General features: G+C 40.0%; 1 protein-coding gene and 1 long non-coding RNA gene across 2 annotated transcripts in view; both read left to right on the plus strand.

Moving 5' to 3' along the window:
* Positions 1-26,204, plus strand: part of ADAMTS5 (ADAM metallopeptidase with thrombospondin type 1 motif 5) — a 39,029-nt gene extending 12,825 nt beyond the window's left edge. Inside the window, exons 3-8 of the mRNA XM_074971129.1 lie at positions 11,192-11,359; positions 17,829-18,112; positions 19,929-20,112; positions 20,607-20,782; positions 21,938-22,113; positions 25,357-26,204. Coding sequence (XP_074827230.1) covers positions 11,192-11,359; positions 17,829-18,112; positions 19,929-20,112; positions 20,607-20,782; positions 21,938-22,113; positions 25,357-25,927 — 1,559 coding nt within the window. The 3' untranslated portion in view covers positions 25,928-26,204. The remainder of the gene's footprint in view (positions 1-11,191; positions 11,360-17,828; positions 18,113-19,928; positions 20,113-20,606; positions 20,783-21,937; positions 22,114-25,356) is intronic.
* Positions 1,765-5,339, plus strand: LOC141998384 (uncharacterized). Its single transcript, XR_012641830.1, has 3 exons — positions 1,765-2,272; positions 4,868-4,955; positions 5,316-5,339. It is a non-coding gene; the product is annotated as an uncharacterized LOC141998384 (long non-coding RNA).
* Positions 26,205-26,902: the final 698 nt, after the last annotated feature.

Below are 26,902 nucleotides of genomic sequence, written 5' to 3' on the forward strand. Positions count from 1 at the left end.
CTTTCAGGCAGTGCCAACTTCTGAATTGCCTTGTACCTCATGCCAAACCAAAGTAAAGTTTGTTTTGGGAGTATCATTGCACTAGTTCAGTTTTCAAATAGCTAGCAGGTAGGTGGAAAGAGTCCTGAGTCTAATATCCCTAGAATGGCAATCAGAAGTCACTTGGGCTTTACTCATGGTTTTCATGTTAGTGGCTCTAGCCCCTCCACCAGACACCCTCAAATAATAAGGAGAAACTAACCTGGCACTCTTGCAGTGACACAGTCGAATGAAACTACAGATGGCTTGAGCTAAATCATTTGCTGTAGGAAAACCTATAAAATGATGTCAGAGTGGATCCTGATCCTGAAAGTTCTTAAACAGGGGGGCTGGAGTCATAATAGGAGATAAAGCCCTTCTAAGTCACAAATTCAGAGCATTGGTAGATAGGTGCCACTATATGATAGTTATTCATTGACCCTATAGGAATTGTGTTTGCTTAGTTCATTTCCCAGCAAGAAGAGTCCACATCACAAAACCCATTTCATAACTGGAGCTGACTGATTCCCTCCTTGACACCCTTAGCAGAATGGCTAAGAAATTAAGGAGCATATAGACTGAATTATCCTCTGACCTCTAGAGGTGGCACCTCCAGCTAAAGGTTAATGCACACTGGCAGAGAATGATGTGGAAGCTTGCACTGCTGCCACTCATACTAGATCTGTTCTGTGGATACTTTTCATCAGTAATAAATTCATGTAATATTTTTAAATATCTTATACATTAAAGAGAAGAGAGGAGATGAATGAGTAATATGATACCTTTGAACTCAATTAGAAGAAAATATAAACGTGCTTGAATTATTTTTAGTAATTTGGAAGCAGATTTTTCTTTGAAAAAATCCCACCACTTTCTTACCTAGAGGTTTACCGTGAACCTGTAAAAGCTATAATTTTAAATATAAAAAAGGTAGGGATTGAAACTAGTGGATAAATAAGTACCCCACTGCACACAAAAACTCTAGTTCTAAGTTGTTTAAACCAATAGCCAGGTTTTCCTCACCGTAAGATTTTAATAAGGAGGGGGTGTCCAGTCACAGATTGGTCTTTGTGTGTGTTTGTTACCCAAAGTGGGAGACGCTGGCAAAAAACACACTAGCATTGCTTAGTCTGGTACTTAGATGACAGTAAAGGTCAAGAAAAATAAAAGTGTGGTGGGACTACCCTGTAGCTAAACTCTTTGGGAAAAACCCTGATGTATCTAAGCTGAAGGCCGAATTCCTTCCTACCATACTGGAGTCTTACAGTTCCCTTTTTTTGCAGGAAGGGAGTGGATTTAATTTTACAATAACTTAGTTATTCAGTGGAATTCACCTAGTAGGGCAGAAAACACCCTCAGGACAGGGGTATTCTAAATATTCCAAAGCTAGCTGGTCTTTTCTATTAGCAGGATTGGTTAAGCAAGCCAGCTAAGAAGCAAATCAGAATAATTGTCTGCAGTTCTTTAAGGGATTTGTGATGTGTTATAACATGAGAACCCAAATGTGGTAACTAATTAATCTGACCCTGTGAATTGTTGTACACCCTTACTTTGACCTGAATTCAGTGGGATTTGAAGGCACCTACCACCTCACAGACGGCGCTGGACTTTTTGCAGGATTGTGTCCTTTCTTAGGAAGATCAAAAAAATAAATGGAAATAAGGATCAAATCCACAGCTGTGTGCAGCCCAAGTACACAGGCTGGGGCTGGGTAAATGCATAGGGGGCCAGAAGGGGACTCATCTGTCTGCTACAGCATGGAACCTCAGTGGTTCTGCTACCAGCAGGACTTTCACACCCACATACGTCGGGTTTGGATTTACCCCTAAAAGAGAAAATATGTGAATTTTTCACAGTGGTTTTTGAAAGACAGAATGTGAATGACGAGCAATGACAGGTGGAATCAACAGAGGTCTATGAACATGAAAGCAAAAACAAACTGGTGGAGTCTTGAAATAACATTCATAGAACACTGGTTAGCAGACAGTAAGTTAGACTTGGAGAAGGTTTCATAGCAGGGGACTCAGCAAAGTTGGGCTTCAATTTTCTCCTACTTACGCTGGTGTAAAACAGGAATAATTTAACTGAGCCCAGTGAAGTTAAACTCACATAAAACAGGCGTATGGTGAAGGAGAATCAGATACAACATTCTTCATGCTAAGGATGATGCATCAAAAACAGTATTTATGGAAGAGACCTCCATACCTTTGAAGGTAATAATCCAGTTTCTGCCACAAGCAAAAGCAAGCAGCAGGTATGAGCTATACTTTTAAAACATAACCTGTAAAGATGTTCAATCGTTTGTGGTGAATACATATGTACTAATTTTCATGTATTAAAATATGCATTGGATGTGTAATTGGGATGGTACTATTCATGTGGTTGATAACGTTAGGAACTGTAGAGATAGGTTAATTATAACCGTAAACCCACAGGTTGCATACTAATATGAAACAGGTGGACATCACAGGTGTATTGGAAAGTATGAGGCCAAAGGTCTAATGCCTTGAACAACATGAAAAGGTCACCAGTAGGTTACTCATGCATACCCTGATTTGGATTTATCTTTACCTTTCAGTTTTAAAAATAAAACAATTCTAGGAGTGGTTATGCAATGTATCCTTCTTCCATGGCAAATAGTTCCTAGTAGAAAAGTGAGCAAAAACACGTAGGAAACGGTTTGTAAATAACTTTTCCCTATTACTTTGGATCTATTTTATTGGGTTCTGTTTCCTGACAGTTGCAGCTTTTTTGTCCTTCCCCTTAAGGAAGGGTAGTCCAGAGTTTAGGGCTCTAACCTGGAACTTAGAAGACATGAGTTAAATTCCCTGCTCTGCCACAGATTTCCTTTGTCACCTAAAGCAAGTCACTTAGTTTTCCCTGTGCCTCAGTTCCCCCACTTTAGAGTGGGGGTAAAAGTACTTGCCACCTCACAGAGGATAAACACATCAAAAACTGTGATGTGCTTAGGCTCCACAAGTGGGGACTATAGAAATGTGAGAGAGAGATTTCTTTGCTAACGCTGTGGAAGTCCCATCTGTGCCCTGTTGAGATATGGTGCATGAGCGTGATGTTATTAAAAGGCTCAAGCAGCCAATCAGAATGTGGCTTTTGACATGATCCAGAGTCGCCAGACATCCTTTAATTTTCAGTATTACACTTGTCAATTTAGTAACCACTTGTTGCTATTTATATTACCGCCGCATCTAGAAACCCCAGCTGATTTCAGGACCCCAAAGTACTAGATTTTGTTCCCACACATAATTGGAGACAGCCCCTGCCCCAGTGAGTTTACAGTCTAAAGAAATAAGACTGGCAAAGGCTAGGAGAAAGGACACAGTATTACCCCCATTCCACAATTGGGAAGCTGAGGCAAACAGAGAACCAGTGATCTGCCCAACGTTACAGAGGAACCCTGCGGCAGAGCCAGGAACCCAGTTTACATCACCTGCATCCCAGTCCACTGTCTTCACCGCAAAACAGCATGCAAAACTCCTGTTTACTTCATGGAGAGTTACATGTGCATAGAAACTTACCAGGTGAGGCTCCAACTGAACATTTAATTGTTCTTTATTTCAACTTTGCAGAAGGCAATTTTGGTAAGCAGTGATGGAGGATAACATCAGTCTCTCTGCTAGGAACCTTAACATTCATCCCGCCTTTTGAAAATTGCCTAATTCTCCGTCTGTGATCAAACTGGCACATCACTGCTCTCTGTATCCTCCTGAGTAATGTGGCTCACGTATGCTCTTCCCAGTGTTTTATTTTTAGAATGTAACTTGACATTTACAACACTGAACTAATTAAGCTTTTGTTTGTTCATTAATTTCATCCTTTTCCCTGTAATTCCTCTTCTCCACTTTCAACAGATAGGTACAGTCATGACATTATGGAGCTGTATGGAAGCTACAATTTGGGAATAACATGTTTAATACTGAAACTTTTTCTCTGTGTCAACATCCTACAGTATGCGTTAGCGCATGCTCCCATTTTGTGAGAACCCATTTTACAGTTGCAAGCGCAAATACTGTTAACACTGCAGACATGCTTCTGAGCTCAGTATAAAGACAGTGATATTGCAATCCTTACTCAGGAAAAACATACTGAAGTATAGACACAAACCAAAACCCCAGATGCAAAAATGATAAAAGGGTTGAGGGCAGGTTCAGAACCTGGACCCAGCTGTGAATTTGATAGTTGTCTCTTATCTCCATAAAAGGCCAAACCCAGAGCCTGGATCTGAACCTCCCTCACACTGAAATAGGCGTGTTTAAACTCTGCATGCAAACTTTGTGACTCTGACCTTTCTCCACAAGACTTTGAAGTCAATGTGAGTTTCGCTTGATATCTGAGCACCGCTTTTACTCACAGGTAAATTATGCTATATGACAGATATGTGAGTACGCAGAGAAAGTTGTCATTTTCTTTGTCTATGTCAGTGTTTTAACATTTGTGTTATTTCGTACATGCACGAAATGTAACTAAATTCACAGTAGCTTTTTGTTTTTACTGATGAAGATGTAGCCCTTTGAGTTTAAGGCTGTCAAGATAAAACAGATAAGAAAAAGCCCTAGGCTAGATTGGAACAAATCTTTTGTAGTCCTTCCATCCCAAGGGGATACATTGCCAAGGGCACAGAATCTCATAGCATGAGAAACAATGGTGAAGGATGTCTAACTTTCATCTTACTCTTCCCACATGAAAGGTAAAGTTTGGGCAAATATCCAGGTGACAATAATTAGTCTGAGTTCCTTTCTAAAACCAAGAGACTACAATTCATCCAAATCTTCTCTGATTGTACCATGGGAAGAATTACTTAATACATTCTTTTTGTATCTTCTTTTTCAAGCTTACATTTTAACTTTTGATGCTACCAAAGCATCTGGGTTAAGACCTCAGAAACAAGATGAGCACTCAACACTAAGTCCTGGTGAGAGGTAAGGAATAGGGCAGAGACTTCAGCTATGGTTTCAAAATACAAACATGAGCTGTACAAAAGGTTTGTCGTTAATGCCAGGTTAAATGTTTACTAAAAAATCTTGGCTCATCCAGAAATATTTTTATTACGTTGTAATGATGATAATTGTTCCACCTGCTGCACACATGGGACTTAAAAATAACCCTTTTCCTGAAGCTGGGTCAGTTTTTAATTGGCTGTAGGTGGGAATGGAAGGTGGGATGGCGGAAGGAGGTTGATTTGATTTAGAATACCTGAATCCTCAATTTCTGAACATGCGTAAGCTTTTCTTTCTCTAATGCTTGTTTTTAAGCCTGTTAAGTTCCTTGCTTTATTGAAGGCTGTGAAGTGATTGTGAAGGAGAAGTGAGAGGATCCAAAATCAGAGCAAAATGTTCAGCCAGAGACTTTGGAAGTGACTCAGACACAACAGCCTCACTGCCGAGTTTTGCTGCTGTGGTTAGAGGTTTTCGGGAGTTGTGCTGATCTAGGTAGGAATATACCCTCATACATGATTAGATTAAACAAGGCTGTGTTTTGATAAGCTGCAGTGGATCTTGAAACATCATAAATTAAACCCACAGAGTCAAATATCAGTGTCCCAGCCATCTGAAGGGAAGTGGGAATGAAACCAGGTTTCGCCTGATGTTTCAACATAATCATTATTATCGGTAAAAGTGTATGTTGGGCATGTGTGTCCCACCCCCATAGCCTTTCATGTTCTACAGGAGAGCAAAGAATTTTTTAATATTCTGCTAGTGCTGTAAATGAAGATAAACATTGTGGTCCTGATCCCTGAAGTCCTCATGTTGTAGTCAGAGAACCAATGAACCTGGCACAGGGAGATGTAATTTATACATTCCTGCAATATCTAATCTCCTTGTGTCTCATAAGGGGATTCATGTGGTGTGCCTCAAAATTTGGGGAACAGATTTAAGGCACAGGAATCCTGCTGATGGAGGCTTCTGAGAGAATGTGCTGAATCAGCGCATCTCCTGGCCGTGCCTTCTTCCCAGGCAATGCTAAACATTTTTTGGGATGAGCTACTTTTCTACAGCCCTCCCCACCCACCCCCACGGAGGCGAGATGGCAGCTGTTTTCTTCTCTTGAACCTTTCCTCAGTGGCCTTTCTGCCACCCATGTGCTCCATCAAGGTCAACACCAGCAGATCCTGATGTAGATCCTGGACTGAATGTATATGTGAACTCCCATTGAAGCCTGTTATGATAAGTGACTGGTGGGAGTTCTGTCTATGTGATGTCTGTAAGACAAGGCCCTTTTGGCTGTGTGTTGTTCTCTGTTTTTGTCTGCTATTGCACTGAACTTTAATGCAATCATTAAGGTTCAAGTCCGTGATCCAGAGCTTTATTAACTATGAGATTTTAAAATTGCCTCTGGGCTGAAGATTTAAATTAAAAAGTAAATTTTTGGTCATAATTGAAGAATACCAGTCAAAGAAAATGAAGATTCAAATGAAAGTAGAGGGGAAAGCACATTTTTAGATTCTCAGTATGAATTTTGTTGTGCTTTTACAATTCAAAACACCTTATAAAACAGAACTTTGTAAATCACTATTGCTTATGGTCATCAGTTTTTATGTAAAGCTCCCATTGACTTCAAAGTGATCTCTCCCTGTGAGTGATAGCAGGATGTGGCTCTTCATGAAGACCAATTGTTTTTCATAGTTAGAAAAACAATGTAAAAAATTTGTTTTTATCCTAAATGAGTTACTGCATGGAAGAGAAAAAGTGATTATCCAAAATGTATGGACTGGTGATTAGAGCAAAAACCTCTGAGCCAGGAGATCGCTGGACTCTAATCCCATGTGAGCTACTGACTCATTGTGCAACCTTGGGCAAGTCTCTTGACCTTCTTGTATCTCAATCATCCCAGCTGGAAAATTAGGTGAAAGGCATGACCTCACTGAAAACAGATGCTTCATCTGAGCTGAGCTTTCCTAAGTAAACAAATTATAATGTTTAGAACATTTTTTAGCACGCTCTGTCATTGCATATGTCCAATGGTCAAATTTAGTTTAGGGACAGTACTTTAGTATGCTGTTTAATCCAGGGACTAAACGATAATGTATACGCATAACAGACTTTGCTCCCCAAACACTATTTTGGATCTTTGATTATATTTTACATTGTAATTTACATGCTATATGTTGGGCCAGATTCTCATTCACTCTGTTCTTGTGCTTGGGACAGGGATGGAGAGTAAAGGTGATTTGACGCTACCTTTGCACTCCCCATGTACAGAGGCCCACCTGGGATCTACTTGACCCCCAGCATAAAGTAGAGCAGACTCGGTGTGCTTAGACTTCTGTTCTGCTTTCACAGTCCCTGGGAAGAAGAGAACAGCCAGAATGTTTTGGTCACAGCTCCCAACACACCCCGTATGTACCCCCGAACCACCCTTTATGCCAGACGCTGTGAGCAAGGCTAGCATAAAGCCCTTTATGCCAGCTCCATGCCGGTTAGAGAGACCATCTGCACCCCTTTGTTCTGCCAGAGCACAGTAAAGGAATTGTGGTATAACTGAGAATCAGGCCTATTGTGCGCTGGTTTTCAGAGAGGATTTAGGCTTTCGTGGGTTTGTGACAGTCCCTTAGGAGTATTCTCATTTTTCTGCAAGATTCTGTGTGTCCATCTGAAAATATAGGCCCCAATCCTGTGAGGTGCTAAAAATTCTTCCATGGTGCTGAGTTCTATCCTCTCCCATTGGCGTCAATAGGATTTGAGGGCACTGTGCACATTGACAAAGGACATTCAGCATTTCTTAGGACAAAGTCCTTATACTGTTTTAATGTTGCTTTTAATAGTTTGGAAAATGAACAATCCTTCCCTAATTTCAAAACAGAAGGATTAATGAGGCTGTGAGTCCATTTAAATTTTCTTTTGCTGTTTTGGAAGAGAACAGTTTAATGTGTAAGAAGACTAGCATGCACCAGGGGGAACCTTGCATCCTCTACTCTGTTTCTTTTACCCTTTTATGCATTCCTGCAGCATAACATAACTAAAAACCATCCTTCTGGGAAAATGATATTGTATCATTTTCACTCAGTGGGAACTGTCAACACCAGTAAGATGCTTCATTAAGTAAAAAACATAAAATGATCTACTAACCCAGTCTGAATCAGTCATTGTCAGACAGCTGTTGGGAGCCTTTTTTAGTAGTATTATTATTCTTGCCTGACTTAAGTTCATAGTAGTACAAAATAGTGTCATGCTGCAGTTGGCACCATTTATAAAAACACTTGTTAGAAGAATATTTTCCCAAGGTTTCTGTTCTTACCTGCAGTTTTTAGTGGGGTTTTGCCTGCTTATAGGTTGCATGTGCAACCTTAATTCAGGCATTTCCTAACTTTTGAGTGCTTGACTTTGCTACCTTACTATTTGTGTGGGTGTGTGTGTGTGTGTGGGTGGGTGGGTAGGTAGGTTGGATAGGTGAATGGATGGATAGAAAGGAAGGTACGCATGGCCAAGAGGGAACAGTCATGCCTGTTCCCCACGTGTACAATGGGAATAATAATTCTACCTTTTTCCCGCTCTTTTTTTGTCTTGCCTACTTAAATTGTCATTTCAAATTTACTATCTCAGAAATCAGTAAACTACTAAAATTGTTTTCTGACAGAATTGATTTCTCACTTTTTTTAACGTGCCAGAAACACTGATTCTTCATTCTCTAAATTTGCTTTAGTTGATAAAATTGTAGCAGTATGAACAAGCTCCAAAATCATCTGAGCCTTTTACTTTGAGATAGGAGACCCAGTAAGATCTAAACTAAAGGTGACTAATAGTTTCCCAAGCAGCAACAATGTTATTCATGAATTATAGTACTGAGTTATTGCAATATTCTTAAATGAAAAAATAACAGGCAACTATATTGCTCCTAAAACAATAGGCCAAATTCTGTTGTCAGTTACATTAATGTAAATCTGGATTAGCATCAGATTCTGCTCTCAATTATACAGGTATAAATCTTGAGTAGTTCCAGTGGACAGTGTGAAACATTGATTCACTGCAGCACTTGCAATTGTGAAAAGTTTAATAGTCCATTGGGTGACTTAGGTCACCATTAATTTTGTTGGGTAGTAATTGGACTGAATGAGCAGATGGCATATATTTATAGGGCCAGCTTTGTGGTGCTCCAGCTATGTTATCCTGGAACATACTGGGGAATATATAAAAATGCATAAATACATTTTTTATTTAACCTCACTGATGCTTAATATTAACTTCAGTGGGTCTTTCCTTTTTATTGTTAAGTTTTGTACTTGCTGATTCACACTCAATAACTATCCATACCCAAATACTTAGTGAATAGTATGTGCCATGTAATGTTACATATCCCTTTCTGTGGTAATCGTAGAGTATTTATAGGCACTTAATGGCAAATATTTAGCACAATGCCCAAAGACTTAGAAATGCAGCTCCTCTTGTTGTTAATGGGATATGAATGCCTTATTTCACAAACACACTATCCTGAATGTAATTAATGCAACCTTAGTGCCCTCTAATGATCTTTGATATTTAGACATTATGCTGTCGATTGTTTTTGAGCCGTTAAAGCTGCCATCCATTATGCTGTTAGATCTCATCAGCATAGCATTCTCATGGCTGTTGGGCTATTTTAAATTATTTTTTGTGTTAATGCTCCTATTAATCAATGCATCAACAAGTTCATTTAGCTTTAGTCATGGTAATAGCCAGTTGTTCTCATTAGAAACTGACCAACACTCCTGCAACATGTCAGCAGAGCTGTGGGAACTAATGGTGTAAATTTGTTATGAGGCAGTGATTTAACAAGTCAACAAAGCAGTTCCAGTTACAGTGGCTAAGAAGCTTACGTGAGTCAGACTTTATTAATATGTCAGTTGGATTGCACCTAGAGTTCTTTTCAGACATTGAATACACCCTGGTGCCTGCCATTCATTTCATTAATATGATACAAGTACTGTGAACTGATAACATCATATGGTGAGACAGCGAAACGAAGTGTGGTCTTAAGGTTTCTTGAAGAAGCTCATTGTTTGAGTAAAGGCTTGCAGGGCTTTTAGCAAAGTCAGAAGGAGAACATCATAGAGCCTTCATTGTTAAATTAGTTGTTGATCCGCTAAGCTATCAGTCTATAACATCATAGAATTTGTAATATAGGTTACCAATGGCACATTGATTATTCAGTCGCTCTTTCTAAGAGACACATATCTTCAAGATAATAATGTTGCCAATAAGTTTTATTCAGCATCAATACTTGCCTTAAACAAAAAAATTGTCAACTCTTAAACTGGTGTTTGCATGGGGTGTTTAAATAGTAACATAGGGCCAGAATTGACCACCCTAAAACATGAGTACTACCTTACTGCAGAGTGAGGGTAGCAGAATATGGCTAATACATATTAAATATCCCCAAAGGAAAATATTCATATGTACAGAGAAAAAAACAATGCCTACATGTCATAGATATCACAAGTCTATAATTAGACATTCATCACATATAAATAGTTGGTTTAATATATTGTTACAGTAATGTATGAATGAGTGCAAGCATACTGTTGTATAGAATTGTTATTTACACTGTATTACCACATAATAATATCGCATTACTATAGCAGATAGTAACGGAGATCAATTTTTATTGCAATGTACAGGTTTTAACTATATGAGACTAAATTACATTTAAAGAGAGTTGCATAGCTAAATTCTGCCGAACATTTATGCCGCAGTATGTCGGAATACATTATATGTTTTCGTGAAATAGAAAATGTATTTGAATGAATACATTGCTTCCCAGAGACTGAGAGAAGTAGATGTTGTTGCTAGATTTAGCAACTGAGTAAATCTGGTATTTGAAAACACTCAGAGATATTCATCTTGAGCACCCTCCTGACCAGTCAGTCACAAAATATCAATGTATTTGTAGAGATCACTGTTTGTCCTCCTTGTTACACCTTTTGTCCCTGATCCTGCAAACACTAAGGACCAGATCCTCAGTTGATATAAATCACCGTTGCTCCATTTATGTCTCAACTAGTGTAAATCAGCAGAACTCTATTGACTTCAAGCTGAGAATCTGACCAATGGGAAGCTTAAAAGTGGCCATCTTCACCTTGTCATTTCAGATTGATGCATCCCACTCTGAATATACACTTCCCTGCTAAAATCCTATCCACTGGGAAATAATATAATTACATTTCCTACTTGCATTGCTACAGGGCACCTGCTTGGGCTTTCCCATGATGACTCCAAATTCTGTGAGGAGAACTTTGGCTCCATGGAAGATAAGCGCTTAATGTCCTCCATCCTGACTAGCATTGATGCGTCCAAACCCTGGTCCAAATGCACTTCAGCAACCATAACTGAATTTTTGGATGATGGTCATGGTATGTATTATTAAACCTGGTGTCAGATATAGACCTCAGCTTTGCACACTCCTGTTGTATATCACAGCAGTGTTGACAAAAAGCTCATTCTTATGTTCTTAGGAAAATTGTGGACCAGATTCTGCCATCCTTACTCCTATTGAGCAGTACCAAGCAGCTACTTGCAAGCAGTAGGTAGTACACAGCATGCCTAGGAGCTTGTTTGTATGAACAGTTAGCGTGTGGCAAGCATGGGTGTAAATCGACTCCTGTTTCAAAACAGTGTAGATCAAAGCACACTATGGAATGTTTAGTGTGTGGTGTCCACATGACAGTTAGTACACAGCAGGCTGGTGCAAGATAGATTTACACCCAGCTTGCACTGCATGCTAACTGTTCATATAGACAGGTTTCAGAGTAGCAGCCGTGTTAGTCTGTATCTGCAAAAAGAAAAGGAGGACTTGTGGCACCTTAGAGACTAACAAATTTATTTGAGCATTAGCTTTCGTGAGCTACAGCTCACTTCATCGGATGCATTCCGATGAAGTGAGCTGTAGCTCACGAAAGCTTACGCTCAAATAAATTTGTTAGTCTCTAAGGTGCCACAAGTCCTCCTTTTTCTTTTTGTTCATATAGAGAAGCCCTAAGGCTGGCATAATCTAGCCCCTTGAGTAGCCTGCATGATAAACATGGACGGAACGTAGGTGGATTATGTGATGTTTTCACTGGGAACATTGGTAAAGTTTAGCTAACAACCACAGTATTACTTTTTTTTCCAAATACTGAAGAAGAGAGTCCAGGGAGCACTTTACCCAAAAGATGCATGAACACCTTGGCTTATCAAGGAATTAAAATCAGCATTAAAGGTTATCAGATATTCGGCTAAAAAAGTGAAGATGCTACACTTAGACGCCTCATTCCTCCTACTTACTATTTTTTATTATTTATGTCATGTTAGTGTCTAGAGGTGCCAGCCAGGAATTAGGACTCCTTTGTGCTAGGTACTATTGACACACATAACAAAAAGACAACCTCAGCCCCAGTCTACTATACAGCACTTTAGAGGACGAAACTAATATTCTATCTCTTGCCAAAACGAAGTAGCTATTTAGAAATGTCTAGCGTACTCAGAGGAGAAGGGCTCCTCAGCTAGCAAGCCAGAGTCTTTAGTCAGGGTCTTTGATTATTAACCTGATCCTGAAAAAGTACTGTACAACGTAGTATGTTAACATTTTATTGTAACTTTGACTTAATAAAAAGCTTTTTTAAAAAAAGCATAATCAATAATCCTAAATGCATTTTCAATTGTTCATTATGCTTGCAAAGCAACTGCAATTCTTAAACAAGCCATGAAAATTCCAAAATACTTAGATAAAAATTACGTAATTGAGCGAATGGATCAAGTTGTTATGGTAACTGCAACACTTATGGATGAAAGGTACCGCATGTAAGAATGTCCGGGATTTTTTTAAAGCAAGTAAGGTAAATATTTTGTTGGCTAATTTCAAGGCTGTCCAAAATGCTTTATCCTATTATTGTATCTGGAAAATTACTTCATTTTTTCACTCCTAATTTGATGAGCTCCATTAATCTAGGGTTGTCCTGTTTTATGGTACATATCGCTTTGGCATTAATTTAATTTTAACAGGTAAGTTTCCACATGTGCAAGAGCAGATCTGTATCACATAACTGTGTCAGGCCTGGAGCAGACCAAAGAATGAGTTGTGATTCAAAACCACAGTTTATCCCCTTTCCCCCCACCTTTCTCTGGGGAGGGAGCAAGTTACTTCATCCCTTTTCTCCACATACTGTGAACCCAGCCAGCTACTCTATGAGGGGCAATGAGTGAGAGTGCAAAGACAGGGCTCCTCCCATTCTCCTCACTGCCAATTTGCTTGCATTGGGAAGTGTATACTGAATAGCCCCAGCGCCCTACCCCATGGCTGGAGTCACAGTCTGAGCTGGAGAGTAACTGGAGTTGTGGCAATCAAGCCCAAAGGGCTCATGCCGTTTACTTCAGTGGGAGCAGGATTGGGCCCCAAATCATTCAGGGCCATGTTCCAATCCTCTTATTCACAATGAGTAGTACCTTACCACACAAGACATCCCCAAGATTTTTGTGCTACTTCTCCCACAGTAATATACTACACAAAGTGAGGAAGGCTCTCAGAATCTGGCTTTCATTTAACATGATTGGGTCAGGTTGTGTTGCCCTTTCTCACCCTGCTGAGCACTTAGTCACTAACACCAATAGTTCCACTGAAATATCCAACATGGTGAAGTGCTCCACAATCTGATCTATGAGCCGCTTTCATGCCTGGCATTACTCCATTTATTTCAAAATCATAATGGAGTCTCTGTGGAAGCTCAGGCAGTCGGATTGTTTGATCATCTGAACTTACATCTTTTCTAAACAGAGAAGACATTTTTTGTAATAGTTTTGTTGCATTCTGTTGTATCCCCTGTGGGTGGGATCTTCCATCTATTTTAAAATCAAATATTTGCATTGACAAAATATAAACATAACCTATGAAATCAAGCCCTTCTCCCCCAAAAAACCCTAATCAACAGTCTAAATTGTTTCATTTCCCTGAATAACAATGTTGCAAGGGCATTCGGTGTACAAGGAATGGGAATCTTTTAGTTTATTCTTTTTCAGGTTAACTGAAATCACAGATGAACAGCTCCCACTTAGATTAATGCCCCAGCAAGCACTATACAAATGATGTCACTTCAGGCACTGAACCCTATTGGATCATGAAGCCAGTTTGAAGGCCAGGGTGTATTAAAAGTAAACAGGACCTAGATCAGTGGTGGGCAACCTTCCCGCAGCTCCCATTGGCCAGGAATGGCGAACTGTGACCACTGGGAGCTGCGGGCAGCCGTGCCTGCGGACAGTCAATGTAAACAAACTGTCTCACGGCCCGCCAACGGATTACCCTGATAGGTCGCAGGTTGCCCACCACTGAACTAGATACATCAGATTTTCAGGGCTCCCCAAAATAATTTTGTGCCAGCCCTTCCCCATTGCACCCTTTCCCCTCTTGGCCCACTCCTGGTGGCTGAAGTTTAGGATGGCTCCCTCTGAATTTTTCTTTTGAAGAAGTTACTTTTCTGCATTCCCCCATGTAGACAGGTGAAAAGACTGTGACTCCAAAATGCTATCAGGCAGAAAGAGGTACCTACCCATTCATTCAGACATCATGAGTGCGGAGCTGCAGCTGCCACACTATAGAGGAGGAGATACCTTGTAGAACACACTATAGCATCTCTGAGAGAGAGAGAGAATATCTCCATGCTTTGGAGTTGTTTGTCTCTGGCTTTTACATTGTCCTGTGCAATCTAATATGGAAGAGATTGTACAAGAAGAAGAGATTTACTTTCTTTCTTTGGAACATAGTAAACTAGCACTGTATTTTGCTTTGGACAGACCAGAAGCTTGTGAACCATTACCTGTGATAACTAAAGCATGTTGAAACTGAAATGAAATCCAAATTGCTGTACTTATTGATAGGCTGTCTTCATAAAAGAAGGGTGACTTCCTTACTAAGACTTTAGTTAACCTTCCCATATAGTTCCCCACCTCCCCCCATCTATCTAAGGTGCTTTTATGGCCCCATTACCATAGTATTTGAGCACCTCACAATCTTTAATATGTTTATCCTCACAACACCCCCTGTGAAGTAGGCAAGTGGGCAACATTATTCCCATGTTACTGACAAAGAATCAGCAAAACTAAGTGGCTTGCCGAAGGTTACAGAAGAAATCTGTGGTGGAGCAGTGAATTGAACTGAGGTCTTCTGACACCTAGCTAGCAGCCTAACCACTGGATCATTCTTCTCCTTTTGCAGCCATGATTTAATTGCTGACTTTATGTTTCTGATTTCACTTAAGGCACCAATATGATATTGTGGAAGAAAAGGCCTAGTTACTCTTCAGAAGACAGGAGAAAATTCCTTCCATTTGCTTTTACCTTCTTTCTACCATATTGTACTGATTATCCGTATTTTTGGTCATTATTTATTGCATGCAGGCAGTGTGTTCAGTACCATACGGAGCCTAGACAAAGAGAGTCTCTGTCCCAAGAAGTTTACAACCGCTGCTCATCTGCCTCATGCAGAGTTTTATTGTACAATTCTCTCTTGTGCAACATGTGTGTAAGACTGCTAGAAGAGATAGTGAGATGGCTTGGACTGCATTGCCATCAAATGTCAATAACGCTTAATTTTAGATCTTTGTTTAATCAGATCTGGACTGTGCAGTCAGTCACAATGCAATTGTGTTCACAGATCTTGGCTGAGATAGAGGCTTGGATGAGAGCTAAACTGGCTGAAGTCACCCTGCCTAAGTTTATAGTCCCTAGATATATTTGTCCAGGGACTGGTGACAGGGTATTTTTAGTAAAGAGAATTCATTTCTGGAATTCACTCCCCACCCAGTTAGGAAAAACTTGAGTTTGTTGATTTTCTGGGCATAAGGGCTCATATGTAGAATGTCTGTTCTTGAATGAACAATTGGATTTTAACATGTGTTAACTAAGAGAACAGAAAATTCTAGTGTATAGAAGGGCACAATCATTTTAGCTGGTCATGGTTAATCCAAGGGTCAACTAAAATGATTGTGTCCTCTCTACATTAGAATTTTCAATCATGTGAGTTAACACGTGTTAAAACCCAATGGTATGTTCAAGTGTAGACAAGCCACTGGGGGCTGAGGAATGTTTGAATATTAATACTATGGCAGTTTTGTATTATTTTTGTCATATGTTTTAAAATACTGAATAGTTGGTGCCGTAGAGTTTGATAAGCACTATGTATATCTGATAGTAATAAATACAGCTAAGTCTAACAAGCTGGTCCTCTTTCTTGTCAGCATCCCAAAGTGGTGCTAACTTCCTCCATCAGCAAGAATGGTGTGACGGGGGCAGACATTTGCTGTTTTTTTATTTTTACTGAACACAGTTTTTGACAGCAACTGCTGCTAGTTGTTATTTTCCTTTTAGAAACCCAAGCCCTTCATCTTGTAGAAAACGTGAGTGTCCTCACCCTCCACTATGCCTTTAATATTTTATGTTACAAGACACATTTCACAGTAGGGTCCTTTTAATGACTTTCATCTTGGGATGCCAGCCTATCTGTTAGAAGAAGCACACCTTGTTTTCATTTTTAAAAAGTCAGTGTAGTCCAGACTAAAGATAAGATCAACATGTTGGGTAAGTCAAGGCCATCAGGGGACAAATGGAGCAACAAACTTAATGAGATGGGTCTTCTCAGTAATAAATAAGTGATGATGCTGAAAGGATTTTTGGCTGAATTTAGCTGTCGAGAGCCCTTAGTGGTCTATAGGGAAAGCAAACAATTGCAGTAAATGTGTTTCTTGAGGGAAATGAAACCTGTTGTTCATTTTTTTTAAAGCCTCTAAACTAGGTCTTGAAACATGATGCCAGACCTTGAATTCTCATATTTTGTAAGCTACAGTAATTGTGAAGTATTTATATTACACATTTTTTTTACCCAGGATTGGGCAGGGGTGGTGCTGGTGTTTGGTTGCAAAACAAGATGGGTTGTGGTAAATCATTCTGGCTGAGGATAAGTGAAATATGCCCATACCACATGATATGACAGAGTTTAGAGTGAAGACCGAGTTTCCCATGTCAGCATGTGAGTTTGTCAGTGGTGTGAAAATTTTTGTTAGAACAGGGCTCTTGAAGAATGTGAATGTGGCATTGCATTTTTAAAGAGAGAGGGAGCCAGGCAGATTTTTGACATTTTGCAAATAACAGCATTCTATCTTATATTTTAATTTATTTTCTTTTTTATTTAAAGATTAATAGAACTGGGTCCAGAAGTGGCTAACTGTGATTCTTTACATGAGGAGCCCAATTTAAATTTACCACCAACATAACCTTTGATTTGCTGCTTATATTTTTCTTTGAACTGATGTTTTTTTCTTAAAGGGCCCTACTGGCTACAGATCTATTTTTTCATGCGTTTTCTGGCTTTCCTTTAGCAGCTTTGCCTTTTCAAATGTTCTGGCTCAAAATTCAAATGACAGCTTTGCTTATTTTATGTGTCTCTTGATCATGCCTCAAATCACAGATTGATAAATAGAGTGGAACCCACTTTGAGTGAACTCAGATACAGTGAAACACCATGCAAGTCCCAAATTGCCTCAGTGCAGTTCAGTGTTCTAATGTTTATAGGGGCTTGGGGGTTTTTTTTGGGGGGGGCAGGGAGGAAGGGCTCACCACAGGACAAAATAAACAGCTAGACAAACAAGAGTTTGATACCTGTTCCCTGGAGTGCTGAAGATAGAGAACCCAGTTGCAATAACAGTGTCTGATCCAAAGCCCACTGAAGTCAATGGGAGTATTTCTGTTAGCTTCATTGAGGTTTGGATCAGGTCCATAATCGTTATCACCGCTTGAAAGCTAGCGGTCCTATAGTACAGATAACAAGGAAGTGAGTAATAAACTGGATTGTTCTTTCAGGGAACTGTTTACTTGACCAACCACGAAAGCAGATCTTGGGCCCTGAGGAGCTTCCAGGACAAACGTACGATGCCATTCGTCAGTGCAAACTGGCATTTGGACCTGAGTACACAGTGTGTCCTGGCATGGACGTATGCTCTCGCCTGTGGTGTGCAGTTGTTCGCCAAGGTCAGATGGTGTGTCTGACCAAGAAGCTACCTGCTGTGGAGGGGACACCATGTGGGAAAGGAAGGATCTGCCTCCAAGGAAAATGTGTTGACAAAACTAAGAAGAAATATTATTCGGTATGTTAGTGCTCCAAGGGCCAAAGCCTGGGGAAATCTTAAAAGGCCTGATCCTGCAATGTGCTGATTATAATGGGTGTTAAAGGGACGGAGCATTGGCAGGGTTACGGCCATAGTCTATCGAGTAAAAACTGCCTTCTTGTTTATCTGATATGCAATTAAATTGTTGCTGGTGAAGACCCTCTTCTGATACCTTTGGAAAAATGTTGCTGAATGTCAGGAAGCACGTTTTCTTCTCCCAGGGTATTGGAGCTTTCACCCTAGGAAAACTGGAAACATTATTTTAAAATATAGACCTTGATTCTGCAGTGAGGTAGAACTCAGGAGATGGAGGGGCTGTCAGGCTCCCATTCATAGCTCCCTGGTTCTCAGGCACCACTGACGTAAGTTAAATATGCATAGCTTTAATTTACACCACAGAAGAAAAGTTCCTTGAGGACCTTAAACCAGTGGAGAATCAGGTATATTGGAGCTCCTCTTCAACATGCCCGTGACACCAAGAGCAGGTTTTTTGAGCGGGAGGTATCAGAGCCGGTACAAGAGGTGACAGAGCCCCTCCACCAGCTTTACATGGATGGAGTTTCTCCATAGACTGGGGAACTGTCCAGTGCAAATCTTGAGCTGCTTGAAGTTTACGTTGCACGACCCTGGTGCGAGAAATAGGATAAATCCTAAAAGAAGGTCCCTGCCCCAAACAGCATTGTGAGAATGTTTAAGAAATGTTAGAATAATTCAGACCTAAATGCATTCTTTCTTTGTATAACTGTATTTTCACAAATGACATATTCCCATCCTCCTAGTATAAAATGCATACATTTCAGAAGTATAATTACAGTGGAAGTGGTACATTGTGCACAGAGTTAGTTGATTGGCAGGCTTAGCTGCAAACGGTATATGACTGCTCCCTCTTATGCCAATGCCTTGTCAGCACTTTAGCACACTGGTTGAGAAGTTACTTTAACTACACTCCTTTTGCCAAGCTCTGTTTTACCAGCTCATACCTTTGCGTCTTGAACTTAGAACAGCTATGAAATTCAATTTGTATTTCTGTTTATGTGCTGAATAAACGAAAGACAGTCACTTAATTGGGGAAGATTATAGCAATATAATTCAAGAAGATCATTTAATTAGCATTCTGTGATATGGCTGGCATGCATGTGAAGTGTCACTTTGAAAACAAAAGTGATTTTGATAAAGGTACCATGAACACTATTCACATTTCTTGAGAAATCTAAAATACAAATCGGAGTCACATAATCTTGCTTAGGTTGGTCAGGTCATGGCTATTTATCTAACTGATAATCTAGCAAAAGGACTCCACGATGAAGAACAATATCTCCTTACCACAAGCAGTGGCATACAACTGTACTACTTAAATATTCAGGGATCACAATGATCAATAATAGCAGCATATTACCTAGGCAGAGTGGAGCTAAGTGAAGTGGGCCTGGCAGAACAATTATTACAAAGAAAGAATGGAAATGTGATTAGGAGTCCTTTAAATTGAAGTGTTTGTTCCCAGTGAAATGGGGAGAATTTGGTTCTGCAGAGTTAGGCCATATACTGCCCTTGACCCATATCCAGAACTCCGCCGGACATCATGCCACCTACATGAAGATCAAGGGCAGTAAATGGATATGATTGCAAGTGAAAAGTTTCTCAGAGTTCCTCCACATCCTAATATGAGGAGAGCCCCAGTTTAAACGAGAGGAAATACATCTTCCATTTTGGGGACAAGTATCTATGCTTTTGAGATATAGTATCTTCATTCTGGTTTGGATCATCTTTTCACAACCCACTGTTTCATGTGTTCTAGGCTTCAAACCACGGTAACTGGGGTTCCTGGGGTCCTTGGGGACAGTGCTCCCGTACATGTGGTGGAGGGGTTCAGTTTGCCTATCGTCATTGCAACAACCCAGCTCCTAGAAACAACGGGCGATACTGCACTGGAAAGAGGGCCATCTATCGCTCCTGCAACGTTGCATCCTGCCCAGCAAATGGTATGTTCTGCAGCAGCCAAAGCTGCTTGACGTTACAGCTCTTGTTCCTGTTATATGGTAAATAGTAATCTCCATAGGAGAAAAAAAAAGAAGAAGCTGTCCATTATAGCTTCCCCCAAGTGTACCACAGTGTGGAAACTTTAGCTACAAGTGATAACAAAGTCACTGTAACCCAGTTTAAATTCAAAAGCATAATTAACCCTGTAAAGAGATGGTGGCTACTGACAGGAGGATTCCATAAAGAGCAGCCCTGCTCTGCAGAAATGAACCAGATGAGCAGAGTTTTGTCATTAAGATGCTTATAATGTCATGGGAGCATTGCCAAAATAAAAGATTCAGAGGATTTTCAAAAGCCGTTAACAGGTGTTAGGGCAAGGAGGAGGGATGGTGTGAATTAAACATGATATCATAAGACCAAAGAAGGTAGCTGTGCATACTGACATTTGCAGTATATCCTACATTAAACACTAATGAGATGAATGATAATTCTCCAGCTAAAGCCTTTCGACAAGAACAATGTGAAGCAAGAAATGGCTATCAGTCTGATGCAAAGGGTGTCAAAACATTTGTTGAATGGGTCCCTAAGTATGCTGGAGTGCTTCCTGGAGATGTGTGCAAGCTCACCTGCCGAGCCAAAGGGACGGGTTACTACGTCGTGTTTTCTCCAAAGGTAATGTACCTTCAGTGACAATTTCAGTACCAGGCTCTGAGGGTATTTTGGAAAGCTCTGTAGCTAGGCTGTACCAAGGAGAAGAATACCTTTTGATTAATTGTGTGTTCCAGAAGAGCGTTGGCCAGAACTGACCTCTAAAATTAGACAGTTTTCCACATCTAAACATGTGCATGCACATGAAATTGTGTTTGCTAATTCAGTCAATACTACTTTCACATCAATAGTAGGTGAAAAGGTTTCTCTCTTTATAGATGGCAGTGCATATTGGGATCTTTCTAGTTGAAAGGAGTTGCTTTGTCTGTCTGTAAACTGCTAAATTTTGCTCCAAGCTGCACTGATATGAATCCAGAGTAACTCACCTAAAGCCAATGAAAAGGAGTACTTGTGGCACCTTAGAGACTAACAAATTTATTTGAGCATAAGCTTTCGTGAGCTCAGCTGCTCACGAAGCTTATGCTCAAATAAATTTTAGTCTCTAAGGTGCCACAAGTACTCCTTTTCTTTTTGCGAATACAGACTAACACGGTTGCTACTCTGAAACCTGTCTTAAAGCCAATGGTCTGTTATGTGACCTATGATCAGAGTTTATTATTTCTGACATGATAGAATCAAGAGTGAAGTGATTCCTATGAATCCCTTAGTTATGTGTCTTTCTTCCTCTAGATGTTCTGAGGCTGAGTTAATTCAGGTTTTATAAAGTACTTTGAGATGGTCAGATGAAAGGCTGTCTATAAGTGCAAAGTATCACTGTTCATAAAATCATCCTTAAATCAGAACTTCTGATTTAGTGCCTCAGGGTAAACAGAAGAGCCATATGTCAGATGCCTGTGGCCCCTTTGTTAATGTTTCTTCTGCTTTAGTGCCCTGAGGGTTAGATTGCATCAGTCCTGGCTGGCAGAATAAGAACTGTATTCTGTTAATCATCACACCAAATGCCAAGCAAGCAGAAAAGTGTGAACTAGAATTCAAACATGCAGAGGGCACTGTTAAAAAATACACTAATTGTTCCTTTATAGTACAGCTTTAGATAACTCACAGTAGGTATACTGTGGCTGAACTAAATAAATAGCGATGCTTGCCAATCAAATACACAAAAGCAAATCTTTTTTTTTTTTTTTTACAGTTTTAACTAACAAAGATTTAATTTCCTAGGTGACTGACGGAACTGAATGTAGGCCATACAGTAATTCAGTATGTGTCCGGGGAAAGTGCATTCGAACTGGTTGTGATGGCATCATCGGTTCAAAGCTCCAATATGACAAGTGTGGGGTGTGTGGAGGAGACAATTCCAGCTGCACAAAAGTCATGGGAACCTTTAATAAAAAGAGGTAATAATTCTGGATGGAAATAACTGTACCCTTTTGTGCAAGCAGAATTATTAGAAGGCTTTTATAACTATAGATGCAAATGAAGCTTACTGAATAGATGTGTCTAAGTTAGAAGTAAAAGTAGTGCTCATAAGTAAGGCTGCGAGTTTCTCACAGAGGTCACAGAAGTCATGGCTTCTGTGACTTTCTGTGACCTCTGTGACTTCCGCAGCGGCCGGTGTGTCTGGCTCAGGGGCGGCTCAGGCAGTCTGGGGCCACGCAGTAGAGTTTGGGTGTGGGAGGGGACAGGGAGTTGGGGCACAGGATGGGCTGAGGTGGACTCTGGGCGGCGCTTACCTGTGAGGCTCCCCGGAAGTAGCAACATCCCCCTTGCTCAGCTGCTAGGCGGAGGCATGACCAGGCAGCTCTGCGGGCTGCCTCCGCCCAGAGCGCTAGCTTCGCAGCTGCCATTGGCCGGAAACCACAGCACCCGCGGAGCCCCCAGGCAGCCCTCCCTACCCGCCACCCCCAAGTTCTATTCATTGGTATTTTTAGTTAAAGTCATGGATAGGCCATGGGCCGTGAATTTTTGTTTACTGCCTGTGACCTGTCCATGACTTTTACTAAAAATACCTGTGACTAGAACATAGCCTTACTCATAAGACCTTGTAAAGGCACAAGTCTGACTGGGTGCCAGATTTCTATTCATGAATTTCATTTATATAAGACATCCCAGACAGGCCTAAGTTTTATTGCACTTCTCAGATGCTTAAAACAAGCTTCCTAACACTATCCAGGGTATGTAATAATCGGAGAAAAACACTGCACCGAATTCAGTTCTGAGGTTCTGATAGAGAACCTAGGCTGCAGCCCCAGCAATGAAAAGTTTGCCCGGAATAGAGGCGTAGTTTTACAAGCTACCTGTAACCATAGATGTGTACCAGAGGGCCTGGAGCCAGGTTAGTATCCCCTAGAATGTGGGGAACCAGTCAGCAAGGGTTGGGGCTGGAGCAGTCAAGTGATGCACTGATATGGTGCATTTCCCAGGTGACCTGTGCTTCTGAGGGTCCTATGGAGTCACAAATTGAATTTAAAAACTCAACTCTGTTGGAGGGCTGGCAGTATTACTTGCCCCTTGCTAGGTTATGTGCAGTCTGGAGGCATGGTTGCAAATTACATCCCTCTATAATCATGTGCTCAAATCAAGCATATTGCCTTTAATATCTCATTGTCTGTATATCACACTCTACCTATGGAAACTAAATCAGTCAACCTTTGGTGCCCTTATTTCCCAGGCAGCTGAACAGTTGTGATTAATGCTGGCCAGCAAGGATGGATTTTTTATTCAATTAAAAATATTTACAGCAAGTTGTTGATCAAAAGTTTTACGACCATCACTACAAATACAATACTTAATTTAAAAGAAAGCTCTCCATTTAAAAAAATCTCTTTGTCACAGAAAAGACAGAATTATTACTGATCTTAGTGGTATAATTAGTTTCTGTCCAACCAGTATATCCTTCACAGTAAAACAGTGGCTGTTGTTTTTCTATTTATAAGGGGAACAGTAATATTCCTTATATTAAATTTACCTAATAATTCCCATTGTAAAAATTTCTCGTAATAGAATTTGTTTACGCCTTTTTTCTTAATTTTTAATGTAATTTTCTAAGGGTTTTTTAATGTTAAAGAATTTTAAGGTTACAAAGTCAAGCACTCAGAAGTTAGAAAATGCCAGAACAAAGGCTTTTTGTGCAATCTTTTGTCTTTGCATTATGATACAGTCTTTAATTACATGATCACATACTGTTTTTTCCATGAGCGACCTTAATTCTGACATTTCCTAACTTTTGGGCTCTTGAGTTTGTAACCTTAATAACATTCTTTTAACACAGATTTTTGGATATGTATTTTATGTAAATATGTAATGTAATTTCATACAAATATTTCCTGCAGTGGTGGATGGTGCAATTCATAGACTTTATCTGTACCTCATTACTCCTGGCAGTGTAACTCGATTTTCATCATTAGTTATTCCAGCAAAACAATGGAATAATACAAGTACTTAATCTAGAGTAGCACATTTACTTAGTCTTTACATAAATACTCAAAACTTCATAAACATAGCAGCCTGTCGGCTAACTGGCTCCCAGAGAGACATCTTCATTTTTTATATTTTTATCACATTTTCTCATGACTCCTTCCTTTTACTTTAAAAAGATATTACACTGCCTTTCAAACACAAATGTGATACTTCCAGCATCAGCTTATTTGTCAGAGATTTATAAATGAAAATAAATGTATCAACAGTTCAGCTAATAGTTTATAATGATGTATTTATTATTTCTCTAGATTTATTGTATCCCTCTTGAGATATTAGATATTCTAGAGCGCCTACAATTCTGAATACTTGTGACCTTGAGTATAAGAATTAGACATCTCTTTCTAAATCTGAATTGAAATAAGATACCTTGCAAGTAGTGGTTGACAAATGAAGTAAAGATGCTGTAATTATCTGAGTTAAGCATTTGACCGTGCCTTTCATTAGATTATTTTTAAATGTTCCCAAGGTACCTTACCCAGCTGTTAGCTTGCTCACTCTTTCCTTAATCATCATTATAGCAAAGGCGGTATGAAACAGCTGTAACCAATGCATACAGAGGTGGCAGAAACTCGATTTGAAGGGGGGTAGAGTGAGGTGCTCTGCGTGGGGAGCGGGGAAGCAGACAGCGATGGAAGGTCGGGGTGTCAGAGATAGGAAGGCGACTGGGATGGATGCTCTGCATGGGAAGTGAGGACTGCTATGGAGACCCAGCTGTGGGGGGTGGCTAGCTGCTCCAGATGCATATCTTTTTAGCTTTCCTTGGCAAACCTAATGTGCTTCCAATTTCATATCTCCCCTCCTTTTCTCAAATGCAGAAGCTTCAGGTATATAAACTGTCAGTTATTGTTCATTCTTCTTGAATCCAACTCATATAATATTAGTACTGAAACCAAAGATTAAGTCATTTGAAGTAAGTGCAGTGCATTTTATTCAAGGACATAAAAATGAATCAAAAAATATAACGAACAACGTGTTAAAAATTAATTGGATAGCATCAATCTGAGATGGGCCTCAAGCCGAGTGCTTTCAAGGCCTGATCCAAAGCCAATTGAAGTCAACAGGTGGCTTTCTATTGACTTCAGTGAGCTTTGAATTAGGCCCTCAAAGCATGTCCATTTATTTCTCACTAGCTACTTAACATGTTCCTTTCCTCCTTGCAGTAAGGGCTACACGGATATAGTGAAAATACCCACAGGGGCAACTCACATCAAAGTCCGGCAGTTCAAGTCTAAAGTCCAGAACAGGTTCACAGCTTACCTGGCCCTAAAGAGGAAAAATGGTGAGTATCTTGTCAATGGCAAATACATGATCTCCACTTCAGAAACAATCATTGACCTCAATGGAACTGTCATGAACTATAGTGGCTGGAGTCACAAGGATGATTTCTTGCATGCAATGGGACATTCTGCCACAAAGGAGATTCTTATAGTACAGATTCTTGCCACTGACCCAACTAAAGCAGTGGATGTCCGTTACAGTTTCTTTGTGCCAAAGACGCAAACGCAGATGACTAACTATGTCACGAGCAATAGCAACAGTAATAAAGTAACACCACAGCTCACGCAGCCACAGTGGGTGACTGGACCCTGGCTTTCTTGTTCTCGAACGTGCGACACAGGATGGCATACCAGGACTGTCCAGTGCCAAGATGGGCATGGAAAACTAGCTAAAGGATGTCTTCTCTCTCAGAGACCATCGGCATTTAAGCAGTGCTTACTAAAAAAATGTTAACCTGTGGTTATGATCTTCTTAAAAAGAGGTCTAAGTAAGCCATTGTTGACATACTAGTATTAGGTCTACCTAGCCAGACAGAAGCCAACGCTTCAATGTACTTACATACAGTTTCAAATTATGGGCAGAATCTGCCTATTTGGACCAAATGAAGATGTGCACTGCTCTAAGTGACAGTGGGGTGATCTTAGTATGTCGCAGAAACTAAACATTAGAATTGTTATAAGCCCTCTGTGTCTGCAAAAAAGGAAGAGGAAAAACCAGTGAATGGACAATCATGGGATATTTGAAGGTTACAGAATCATCTCCCCCTTTTCACCTACCTCTAATACAGTATGTCCTTAGACAACTTTGTCATATTTACCCATGATACCACAGTAGCTTATTTTATACAGTTTATAAATGTCTTCCCTTTGGTATGTCACTTTATATCACTTGGTTCTACTAATTAAAAAAAAAACAATCTTTCTATAAGCAAAGTGATTGACCAAAGTATGTCTGCAGCCATTGTGGACCTCTTCCATTTTTCAGAAATGGCTGTGGACGTTTTACTGGAAAACAAAGAGCTTGCTGTTGTTTTTAAGAGTTGCTACAATTTTCTGACAACAGGAAATGCATTTCCATTCTAGGAATTTCCTGACAGCAAAATTTAATTGTATAATAAACAATGCTCTTCCTCCAAGAAATTCTCACAAGAGGGAGCATCTCAGCAGCCATGCAGATGAACAATAGCTGCTAGTCTTTAAATAAAATAAAGGCATATATTATTTTGTAGAAGCAAGTTATAGAACCAAAAATTACAGTTCAGATAACTCAGATATTTTGAGACTGTTCTCAGCTGCTTTCTCTGTTGTTTTCTCTATGGCTTCCATGTGAAATCTAACAATGTGTAATGTACCTACATCTACTGAAGAGACTATAAAAGGTCAAAAAACACAGCAAGCAGTTAATAGTATTTGATCAGTGTTTTGTCCA

This window comes from Natator depressus, chromosome 1 (assembly GCF_965152275.1).
Source record: "Natator depressus isolate rNatDep1 chromosome 1, rNatDep2.hap1, whole genome shotgun sequence".
Classification (NCBI taxonomy): Eukaryota; Metazoa; Chordata; order Testudines; family Cheloniidae; genus Natator; species Natator depressus.